This window comes from Canis lupus, chromosome 23 (assembly GCF_011100685.1).
Source record: "Canis lupus familiaris isolate Mischka breed German Shepherd chromosome 23, alternate assembly UU_Cfam_GSD_1.0, whole genome shotgun sequence".
NCBI classification, from domain to species: Eukaryota; Metazoa; Chordata; class Mammalia; order Carnivora; family Canidae; genus Canis; species Canis lupus.
In genome coordinates, this window is record NC_049244.1 from 49,902,018 (window position 1) to 49,914,215 (window position 12,198).

The 12,198-nt window shown below is 38.6% G+C and overlaps 1 protein-coding gene and 1 long non-coding RNA gene across 5 annotated transcripts in view; one reads left to right on the forward strand and one right to left on the reverse strand.

The window, feature by feature from the left end:
- Positions 1 to 10,420, forward strand: part of LOC119877441 — a 28,263-nt gene extending 17,843 nt beyond the window's left edge. Inside the window, exons 2-4 of one of the 4 annotated variants that reach the window (XR_005377247.1) lie at positions 446 to 713; positions 962 to 1,010; positions 10,074 to 10,420. This is a non-coding gene — a long non-coding RNA (uncharacterized LOC119877441). Of the gene's footprint in view, positions 1 to 445; positions 714 to 961; positions 1,011 to 1,119; positions 1,550 to 10,073 lie in introns of those variants that run through there. The other 3 variants (XR_005377244.1, XR_005377245.1, XR_005377246.1) reach the window with 3 other exon arrangements.
- The window catches only part of PLCH1 (phospholipase C eta 1), a 203,036-nt gene that overhangs the window by 67,750 nt on the left and 123,088 nt on the right, over positions 1 to 12,198 (reverse strand). The window contains exons 5-6 of the mRNA XM_038571271.1: positions 11,669 to 11,912; positions 1,144 to 1,273 (exon numbers count right to left, since the gene is read on the reverse strand). Coding sequence (XP_038427199.1) covers positions 1,144 to 1,273; positions 11,669 to 11,912 — 374 coding nt within the window. The remainder of the gene's footprint in view (positions 1 to 1,143; positions 1,274 to 11,668; positions 11,913 to 12,198) is intronic.

A 12,198-nucleotide genomic window follows, 5' to 3' on the forward strand; every position in this document is an offset into this window, starting at 1 on the left:
ACTCCATCTCTGGGGTTCCTTCTCCAGCATATGCCTTCCTCTTCTCTCCTTTCTCTTATGCTGCTCTCCAGTGCAATGTGACCAAGCTCCTCTCATTGCAAACCATGTCCATCTAAGAGCTTCCCAAGGACAGGGCCACCGTAAGAGGTCACAGAACGGAACCAGCCTCCACCTTGAAAGCCATTATGGCAACTCATCCTTCATGTCGTTTCTGCCCTTACCACCTCTAAGAACAAATGGTTAGAAAACAAAAGAGGCACAAAACATTAACCGTCATAAAATATCACACCCTCTGCTTATTTTTACATGTACAAAATACCAGCCGATCACTTAGAATAGAAAATTATTGCAAAACATGGATTGTGCATATGACTTATGTCCAAATAAGAGCACTTCCTAAATTAATATATTAGCAATTACTCATAATCTAACATTGTCTTGGCAGTCACTTAACGGAGCTCACTTCTGCACCTTGGAAGGAGGACTACTAGATACAACCCCAGCTGGGTGCCACAGGGGAACTTCGGGCCCAAGGATTTTCCTCAAGGGCTGACCAACAGGGAAAGAGCATCTCATCTAATACCAACAGGCAGTTGGAGAACTTCTGGACAGCTCCCTAAATCATAGGAGTGAGTAATACAGCAGCACGTGTAAGCATCATGGATTCTAAATCTTAAACTCCTCTGAAATGAAACAGAGCCTCTTGAAGACCAGTAAGTACTGTTTTCTCATGTCACCTCGTCTTTATTCTAATCCTCACAAGAGCTCTGTGAGGTAGGCACATGAGATGTGATCACTCCCTCGAAGGGGCCTTGATCGAGTTCACTCCATTACCTAAATGCCAGGTAACGCGCTTATAATTACCCTCTGAAAACAGCAACAATTAAAAAAAAAAAAGTTTAGGAAGTGAAATTATGGATATATGTTAAGTTTATGAAATTGTTTTTTTTCCCCCTTCAAGAAACAAAATGCCTCTTTTCATCAAAGGAAAACAAAACAATACAGAACAGGTAAGATCAACTTTCAATGAAACAAAATAGCCTTTGAAACACCCCCAAGTACAACAATAACCTCCAATGTGTTGTTGTTGTTTTTTTCCAATGTGTATTTTACATAAAGTCCAACTCAACTGTGAAAACGTACCTGAAACATTTGTCTGACTTTTCTTCGGGGCAGATTGACATTTAACTTGTGCATCAGTTGGTGTATCTCTTCAATATTCAATAAGCCATCACCGTTCTTATCAGCCTCCTCAAAGGTCTGCTTCACCCACATGAAGAAAGGTCAAGAAAAACACTTTTTTCATCGAAATAAAAACAGCTCTCTCACAGAATACTCACAAAGAGGTTTACCACGAACATGGGACTTGAGAAGAAATTCTTTTGAGGAGGCCCTGCCTGCAACCACAGGCTCGTGAGCTGCCAGTAGTGACAACCACCGCCAGGGGAACGAGCACTTGTACGTCATTCCCTTCACTTTGAAATGAGTCAAACCGTGTTCTCCTGAGAGCTTCTTTAACCCACACGTTCTTATCCAGTCCATTAAGGAATATGATGTGATGAAACTCCAAATATTTACGCCTTATTTTCTTTCTCCATGACCTTCCATTTAGTATATTTTTACCTCCACAACACCCCACACTAGACAATTTTTTCAGTTCCCTTTGCTTGGCCCACTCCTACCTTTAGAAACTTAGACTGTCTAGTTCAATCTCCTTATTGTCCATGAGAATATATAGCCAGAGGAGAAGGGGAAATCTGTTTAGGATAAATTAGTAAGAGATCCAGATTTTTGCCAACCTGGTCTAGGACTCGACTCGTATACAGAAGGCCTCTCTCTCTAGACTATGTTCATCTTCCTATTACTAGTCTTGAGGTTCTTACCTATTAGCACCAAACTTCTAACTCCAGGGCAAGCCTGATATGCTAGAGGTTACCCTCAAAAAGCCAGTATGATATTAGGTGGCTGAGGGTAGGAAGCTGAGTTTAGATACAAAAGATTTACATCATGTGAACTGAGGTTTTAAAAAATCCTCAGGGGGAATGACTCTTGGGTTGCTCTGCATAGTAAGGAAGCAGAATAAATGGTAACCAGTGGGTGAACTGAAATTTTTTTAAGAATGGATGATTCATAGTTGTTGGGGGTAAATCACAGAAGGCAAGAATCATGTGTATGTTTAGAAAACCAAACTGAGCTTCAAAATTTGAAGGCGGATGAAGAATCAAGAAACAATGGTGGTGGAAGAAACCAGAAAATCAAAAAAGGGAAAGGCATAGGTTTAAAACCAACAAATAGGAGGATGGGAGTAGGTGACAGAAAAGGGTAAAGGGTTAATATTTCCTTATCAAGAAGATGATGTCAGACTAATGTCCAAAGTCAAAATATTAACAGTCTTCCCAGGGGTAGCACAGCTACACATTTCTTAGGTGATTCAAATTATGATTGTAGGAGACTATACCTCAGGAAGTAAAAACAACCAGAAAGTCTTATTTCTTCTAATTTTATATAGATAGGTCATTTTCATACAGTAAATACCTTGTTTCACATTTTGTTCCCTTTATAATATTTGAAAATGACCAGCCTCATTCTTTCTAATTCAATTTCTCCTCAGGTAGGAGCTCATTATACATGACACCTGGAAGTTAAGTGACCCAGGATGAGGGTAAAAATAATTGAAGAATCAAAAGAGTGAAACATTTGAGCCAATTACTAGTATCTGATTCTCATTTTTTTCTGTTTTCTGGGCACACAGTGCCCATCCCTGTCTATTTCTTTTGACTGTGGACACTGCTCTGTACCCAACAATGTACTTTGCCAGAGTTCAAAGAAGTGATGAAATGAGTTCAATAGTGATAATACTCTCATCTGTGGGATCCCTGGGTGGCTCAGCGGTTGAGCTCCTGTCTTGGGCCCAGGGCGTGATCCTGGAGACCCAGGATCAGGTCCCATGTCGGGCTCCCTGCATGGAGCCTGCTTCTCCCTCTGCCAGTGTCTCTGCCTCTCTGTGTGTCTCTCATGAATAAATAAATAAAATCTTTTAAAAAAAGAAACCTTTAAAAAAAAATACTCTCATCCGTTTATTTTATACTTTTTTACCAAAGCCTCTCAAAGACTTCTCCAGAGAAGAGGCAAAGACAAGCAAACCCTAAGTATGAGTATTTTGCTGATATAAACCCTAAGGGTGGGCCTGTGTCTGCAAGGCCTTCCGTGTCAACGCACAAGCTGGCCTTGACAATTGGTTTAGGGGATATGGAACTAGTACGGCATAAACAGAAGTAGAAGCAGACCTAGTGCTGATTCCTTGTTGACCTGGCCCTGTGACAAGGGGTCACTTATGTCACTTCTTGGGCCTTCCATTTCTTCATCTATAATGTCAGTGAACACAACTAAATGACCTTGACGCCCCTTCCAACTCTAAGATTCAATGAAAGGAAAAAGCATTCTCTTCCAGTAATAGTACACATGGTATACGATACAATTACAGGTAAAAGTATTCTGATACCTTAAAGCTATTCTTCATAATTAAGATATGAATGCCCATGAAAGCTCTATATTAGTGACTTGCATCATTATACAGGACAAGTTTGAGAAACTATCATTCTGTAAAGAAAAACTGGGAGAGTAAAACACAAAACAAAACAAAACAAAAAAACTGGGAGAGTAAAAACTGAATGACAAGTTATGGCCTAGAAATTTCTATCAAAAACTATAGGAAAATGTAAAGCATTGAATGGTATTTTCTGTAGAGGTGGGCAAACTTTTTCTGGAAAAGGCTTCATAGTAAATACTTTAGGGTTTGTAAGCCATTAGGTCTCAGTTCCAACTATTCGATTCTACTCCTATGACACAAAAGTGGCTATGGGCAACACAAAAATTAATTGGCATGGTTATATTTCAATAAAGTTGTATTTATGGACACTGAAATTTGAATTTCATGTAATTTTCATAATTTCACAAAATTCCTCTTCTTTTGATTTTTTTCAACCATTGAAAACCAATTCCTAGTGTAGGAGCACATAGGAAAAGGGTAATGGAAAAAAGAAAAAGAAAAAGAAAAAGAAAAAGAAAAAGGGTGATGGGCCAGATATGCCTTACAGGCCACAGTGTGCAGGATTCATGATTTATAGGGAAGATGTAGTAAACCTTTGGTTCACAACATCCGTAAGGGACTGCCTAAAATCTTCTAGGGGTAATAATTTCCCTTGTAGGTTCAAGAGATAAGGTGGGAAATCATGGAGGAGAACAGACTGATGGAAAAAAAACACTGAGGCTTACAGGCTGGGGCCACTGAGATTCCAGACTTTATCTGAGTAGGAAAGCAAAAAATTTGTCAGTCCTTACCTCTCTTTAGCAATAAAAAAAGTAGCTATTATTTTAAGTGCTTAATATGTATTTAATAACAGTGTTCTAAGTACTTTGTGTATATCAACTCATTTGATCTTCACACAGCTACATAAGGCACACACTATGATTAATATCATCACCAGGTGACAAAGACTCTGAGGAGAAAGAGTTTAAGTGACTTAACCAAAGTTACACGGTACAGGCCAGAATTGGGGGCTGAATGCCAGGCAGTGCAATGCCAGTCTGAGTCTGTAAACACATTATATTGCTTGTAATAGATAGAAGTACTGCATCTAACTCCAAGGAACATAGCCCTATTGCAGAAATAACTTGAATTACATTTTACACTGGATGGATTTGCTTTTCATACAGCCTCTTAAGATTCATTATGCTCAGTATTAATTCACAGTGGAAAGTTTCAGACCTATTTGAAATGTAATAATAATGAACATCCCAAAGCTGTTCAACTAATGTAATTAATGTGTATGCTCAATCAAGGATGTTTTTCTGTTATTAAAATATTACCTAAAACCCTATCAAATTCTGAAAAATCTGTATGGAGAATCATTCCCTGATTCAACATAACTTTCCTTATTTTTGACATCAGCTTCTTTTTTATTATTTATTAATTTCCTCTTTCCTTTTCTCTCCTTACTGACACAAGCATCAACTGTTTCTATATTTCTTATAAAATTGTTCCCTGTGCAGTTCTGGGGTTTACTTGCTTTCCAGATAGCATATTTTCAGAATATGAAATCCCTCAGCTGTCAACCTGGTTAATTCAAACATGAAAACTTTCTACTGCCAGTGAACATGGACAAACAAAATCAGGTTCAAAAAGCTATTGAGCTAGGCTGGTGTAAATTCAAATTAGAATATTATAACTGTAGGATGTTAAGTGTAATCCCCAGGGTAGCCATAGAGAAAACAGCTATAAAATATACATAAAAGGACATGAGAAAGGAATTTAAAATTCCTCTACAAAAAAAAAAATCAACTAAACAAAAAACGTAATGCAAGAAACAAGAGACATCAAAGCTATAAGGCATAGAGAAAGCAAATAGCACAATGACAGAAACCCCTTCTTATCAGTAAGCACTTTAAATATAAACGGATTAAACTCTCCAATCAAAAGACAGAGATTGGCAGAATGGATAAAAACACATGACCCAACTAGAAGAGATTCAATTAAGATCCCAAAACCCCAAACAGGTTGAGAGTGAAATGATGGAAAAAGATATTCCATGCAAATAAGCAGAAGAGAACAGAGGTGGCTCTCCAAATATCAGATAAAATAAACTTTAAATTAAAAAAAAATTCTTAAAAGATAAATAAGGACATATTATATTGATAAAAGGTTCAAAGATATAACAATTATACCTCTGATGGGAAATGTATTCAGTTCTACATAATAGTTGGAGAATTCAATACCTCACTCAAAGTATGGATAGAACAACCAGATAGAAGATAAGGAAATAGAGAATGTAAACAACACAATAAACCAATTAGGTCTAACAGACATGAACAGAACATTCTAACCAACGACAACAGCATACACATTCTTCTCAAGTGCACATGGAACATTTTCCAGATAGATCATATTTTAGGCCATAAATTAAGTCTCCAATTTTAAAACAGATCTCATTCAAAGTATCTTCTTTTCCCACCACATGATGACGTTAACAGCCAATAACCAGGAAAACTAGAAAATTCACAAATTTTAAAAATTAGACAACACACTTTTAAACAACCAATGAATCAAAAAAGAAACCATAAAGGAATTAGAAAACACTTAAAGACAAATGAAAATGAAACACAACATACTAAAATTTATACAGTGAGAGCAGTGCTAATGGGGAAATTTCCAGCTAATACACCTGAAGCTAATGTAACATTGCATGTCAACCATACTGTCATTAAAAATAATTTTTTAAATAACAACTAAAAATAAAATTTAAGAAAGATCTCAAAATAGCCATCTACTTTACAACTTAAGGAACTAGAAAAAGAAAAACTAAATCCAAAGTTAGCAGAAAAGGAAGAAAATTAGAAAGATTAAAGAGCAATGAAACAGAGATAGAAAAAAGAAAAACAACAGGGAAAAATCAATGAAACCCAAAGTAGGTTCTTTGAAAAGATCAACAATATTAACAAACCTTTAGCTAGCTGGACTAACAAAAAAAAGTGAAAGGATTTAAATTACTAAGATCCGAAACAAAAGTGAGGATATCACTACCAATTTTACAGAAATAAAAAAGGATTATAGAAGAGTACTATAAACAATTGCATGCTAACAAACTGCATAATCTAAATGAAATGGACAAATCCTAGAAACACAAAACCTACAGAGACTAAATAACAAAGGAAACAAAATGTGAACAGATCTGTAACCAGTAAGGAGCTTAAATCAGTAACCAAAAATCTCTTAACAAAGGAAACTCGGTATTTAATACTTGAACTTGATAGCTCCACTGAATTCTACCAAACATTAAAAGAACTAACACCAATCCTTCTCAAAAAATTGAAGAGGAAGGGACATCCCCTAACCCATTCTATGTGGCCAGCATTACTCTGATACCAAATCCAAAGATACCACAAGAAAAAAAATACAGACCAATAAACAGCATAAAAGTCCTCAACAAGATGCTCGCAAACAAAAATTCAGTAGTATATTAAAAGAATTATACACCGTGACCAAGTGGAATTTATTCCTGGAATATACAGATGGTTCAACATATGAGAATAGATCAATGCAATATACCACATCAACATAATGAAGGAAAAAAACCACATGATCATTTCAATTGATGCATAAAAGCATTTGAAAAAATTCAACAACTTTTCATGATAAAAACACACAAAGCAATAGGAATAAAAGAAAACTACTTCAACATAATAAAACTCACATATGAAAAGAACAGTAAATATCATATTCAACAGTGAAAGACTGAAAGGTTTTCCTCTATAATCAGGAACAAGGAAAGCAAGGATGCCAGCTTTCACCACTTTTATTCAACACAACTAAGTTTTAGAGCAACTAGGAAGGAAGGGAGGAGGGAATGAGGAAAAGTAGGATGGAAGGAAAGAAAGAAGGGAGGAAGGAAGGAAGGAAGGAAGGGAGGGAGGGAGGAAGGAAGAAAGGAAGGGCCATTTAATTTAGAAATATAATTATCTACATACAGATGATATGATCTTATACACAGAAAACCTTAAAGACTCCATAAAAAGCTGTTAGAATAAATGAATTCAGCAAAGTCGTAGAACACAAAGTCAACACACAAAAACTAGCTGTATTTCTATATATGAACATTAACAATCTGAGAAGGAATTACAAAAACAATTCCATTTACAATTGAATCAAAGTAATAAAATACTTAGGAATAAAGGAAGCCAAAAAACTTGCACAATGAAAACTACAAAACGTTGTTGAAAGAAATTTAAAAAGACACAACTAAATGAAAACACATCCCACATTCATGGATTGGAAGACAATTTAGTTAAAATGTCAGTACTATCCAAAGCAATCTACAGATTCAATACAATTTCTATCCAAGTCCTAATGACGCTTTCTTTAGAAATAGAAAAATCCATCCTAAATTCATATGGAATATCAAGAAACTCTACATAGCCAAAACATCTTGAAAAGGAACGAAATTGGAAGACTCCCACTTCTTGATCTCAAAACTTATCTCAAAAAAAAAAAAAACTTATCTCGAAGCTACAGTAATCAAAAACAGTGTTGTATTAGCGTGAAGACAAACATATGAATCATTAAAATAGCCCAGAAATAAACCCTCACATCTATGGTCAAATGATTTTTGACATGGCCGACAAGACCTTTATATGAAAAAAGGACAGTATTTTCCACTAACGGGCCTGAAAAACTTGGATATGAACATGCAAAAGAATGAAGTTGGATCATTAGCTAACACTCCCCAAAAAAATCAACTCAAAATGGATCAAGGACCTAAATGGAAGACCTGAAACAATAAAACTCTTAACAGAAGACAGAATAAAATCTTCACAACATGGGATATGGCAAGGATTTCTTGGGTATTAACACCAAAGCACCCGTGAGAGGAGAAAAAACAGACAAATTGGACTTGATGAAAACTTAAAAATCTTGTGCATCAAGGACACTATATCAATAAAGTAAAAAGACCAGCAGGATGGAAGAAAGTATTTGCAAATCATGTATCTGATAAGGGATTAATATACAGAACTCTTAAAACTCAACAGAAAAACAGATAACCGGATTTAAAAATGGGGCAGGAGGGATAAGGGGGTGCATCAAATTGTTCACATCAGTCACCTTGAAGAAGAAGGTGCAAAAATTCATACACAGGGATAAAGACTATTGATCTTTCCCTCATGCAGCTCTGTATTCTTTGGCTTACCGCAATGAGCATGCATTTCTCATGTAACTGGAAAGATCTGATAAAGGGGTAAATTTTGCTGCCACTTAGAAAAAAACGACAATATGCCCGTTGCTCTTACTGGTCTACTTCAAGGCTTATGAGAGGCAGTTACATACGTGGTTAAAGGCTCTGTGAACACTGTGAATTTGTCCTAGTTAACTGGGTGAGGATAGCAACTTCTAGAATTGACTGTCTTCCCCTACAGCCATGTCCCTTTCTTCTTCCTTGTTGGAGAACCTCGGTTGTGTTCAGGTATTCAAGAACCAGGTGCTCCAATGGAAGCGGAAGGTGAATCTTGATTGGCCTTAGGACAGCCATCCCCAAAGTATAATCCAAAGGGTCCCCATAACCATGAAGTCCCCGCCTTTTCCAACTATTTACCTGGGTGAGGCTAAGTTTTCTTCATGCATTTCCACTAAAACAATATAACATATGGACTGAATGCAGAGGCAGACAGGAAAATACTTGGGTTCTATTCAGGTAGATGTTAAAAAGACTTGCAAAGGAGGAAAGCCACTCTACTGTTCCTCACTAATTTGTCTTGAAAAATAGTTCTCATAAAAATATGTTAACATGTGGGATGCCTGGGTGGCTCAGCGGTTGGGCATCTGCCTTCAGCTCAGGGCGTGATCCCGGAGTCCTGGGATGGAGTCCCACATAGCGTTCCCCGCAGGGAGTCTGCTCCTCCTTCTGCCTGTGTCTCTGCCTCTCTCTGTGTCTCTCATGAATAAATAAATAAAACCTTAAAAAAAATATATGTCAACATGTAATAGTTCATTATAATTGTAAATGAATTGACAAATATCATTTTTAATTTTCAGATTTAATTTCTAATATGACAGTATCAACAGCTGAAACCCACATAAACAACAAACTCTTTGGAGTCTTCAGTTTTTACGAGTGCAAGAGTCCCGAGCTCCAATTATGCTCATTATTTACCTTGTTGAAGACTGGCTTAGAAACGGGCCTATAACAGCAATTCTGGCCAATGATGAGACTTAGTCTTTTGGGGGTAGGAGGGGAGGGGTGTCCTGGGAAGATTTACTTTGCTCTTAAAGAAAAGGGTTTGTGAGGGGCACCTGGATGGCTCAGTCTGTTAGGCATCTGCCTACGGGGCCGTGATCCCGGGAGTCCCAGGATCTGGCCTGTCCAGCGGGGAGTCTGCTTCTCCTTCTGCCCCTCACCCACTTGGGCTTTCTCCCTCTCACTCTCTCTCTCTCTCTCACTCACTCTTTCTCATAAATAAATAAATAAGTAAGTAAGTAAATAAATAAATAAATAAATAAATCTTTGAAAAAAAATTTTTTAAAGGTTTGTGAGAAGAAACTATGATCCCTCTGAGCAGGGCTGTTTGGAGCTGTCACCAGAAGCAGCCATACGTCCGTCTGACCAAGGGGCATCCCACTGAGGACTGCACCAACCACCTGGGCCTCGTCGAACCCCGGTCTCTGATGACATCACTGAGCCACTGCCTGACCAACCCTTGAACTGCCCCATCTCACATCTCCTGCTCATGAAAAATGAATATTCTTTTAGTTCCAGGCACTGTTGGTACAGTTCTGTGGCTTATACCAGAAAGCGATTTTATTCGGTATTTTTGTGGGGCTTTTTTTGTAAACCAAATGTTAAGGAGTGAAGGACTAAATTAACGGAATAAAGCACAGAAAGTTAGTTTCTATGTTTGTTTTGTTCATTTATGAATCCCAGGTGCATCTATCCGCATGCTGTGAATATTGATGAAAAACATCACGGCTCATCAGCTCAGACATTCACACTGTCAAAATTCCTTTCATGGGCTGAATATTTCTGCTCTGCTCAAACAATACCCTGGGTGAGGAATTATAACTAGAGCAGCACAAATTTATCACTACGCTGGGGGGAGAAAAATCAGGGCACACATTCCAATGACAGCAAGGAAGTGGTACTATTCTCTTCATACACAGGGACACATGTATTTTAAGACCATTCAAAATTTGAGAAAGGGAACCAAAGCAGTCAACAGCTCCATTGCCCTCACTTTACAGATAAGGAAATTGAGGCCAGAAAGGCCATGGCAGCTGACCAGCTCAATACCAGCAGTAGAAGGGCCTTCAGACCAAGCATGTTGACTATTTATCTTGTCAGTATTACAGGACCTCAAGAAAGGGCTTAATCAAGGAGACTCAGATGTGTCCCCAGTGTTTTAAACAATTGAGAGAAGGTAAATGGTATGAAGTAGAAAATAACTTGTCCTTCTGTGTCAATCAGTTTCCAAACTGTAAATTAAAGAGAGAGAAGAAGGAGGAAGGAGCTTAATATTCATATGTAATAAGAACTCAAAAAGTACTTGTTGGGACACCCGGGTGGCCCAGGGGTTGAGCATCTGCCTTCGGTTCAGGGTGTGACCCCGGGGTCCCGGGATCGAGTCCCACGTCAGCCTCCCCACAGGGAGCCTGCTTCTCCCTCTGCCTGTGTCTCTGCCTCTCTCTCTCTGGGTCTCTTGTGAGTAAATAAATAAAATCTTAAAAAAAAAAAAAAAAAGTACTTGTTAAAACTAAACTGATTTGATCATAAAGCAGGATTTTCTCTAATCCAAATAAACTCTTTCCCAGCTAGCTCATCCCTCCTAGGAAACCTTAGGCTGCACGCAGAGGCCTCTCAGATCGTGGTGCTAAATTCAGGCTCCTCACCAGAATCCTGCTCCTGCGTCCATGCAAGCTTGTCTCTCTACGTTGTGCGCATTCATCTACTTGGGGTCAGAGGGAGCAGAGGGCAGAAAGGTGCTGGGGGTAAAGAGGAAGAGAGGAAAGCAGCTTTACGCCTCAAACTTGTAGGAGAGAATAAAACACGGTCTAATACACACACACACACACACACACACACACACACACACGCCGAGATCAAAGTTAACACTCCGGGGAGGATATTGGTCGTGGGTCCTCTGCCGCTTGGCAAGGGAGTCCTCATCACTGATGCCAGCCATCAGGTACTTGAGGCCTGTGATCCAGGTGCGGGCCTCCTCGGGGTTGGAGGTGATGAGATCCAGAGACTCCATGTGGTTGCCATGGTAGATGGTGAAGCAGCAGCTGGGATCGAAGTGCCCCTCAGCTTGTCTGTGGAATATCTCAGACTGCCGGCCCTCGGTCACTTTGTAAATGGAGTCAATAAGTACTGGGAGGAAAGTAAGGCACACAGTTACGTGGCAGGTGAAGGTATGCATAGTGGATTAAGGGGGAAAAGAAAGAACAAAGCCATCATAAATTTTAAAAATAAGCATCGGGATCCCTGAGTGGCGCAGTGGTTTAGCGCCTGCCTTTGGCCCAGGGCGCGATCCTGGAGACCTGGGATCGAATCCCATGTCGGGCTACCGGTGCGTGGAGCCTGCTTCTCCATCTGCCTGTGTCTCCGCCTCTCTCTCTCTCTCTGTGACTATCATAAATAAATAAAAATTTAAAAA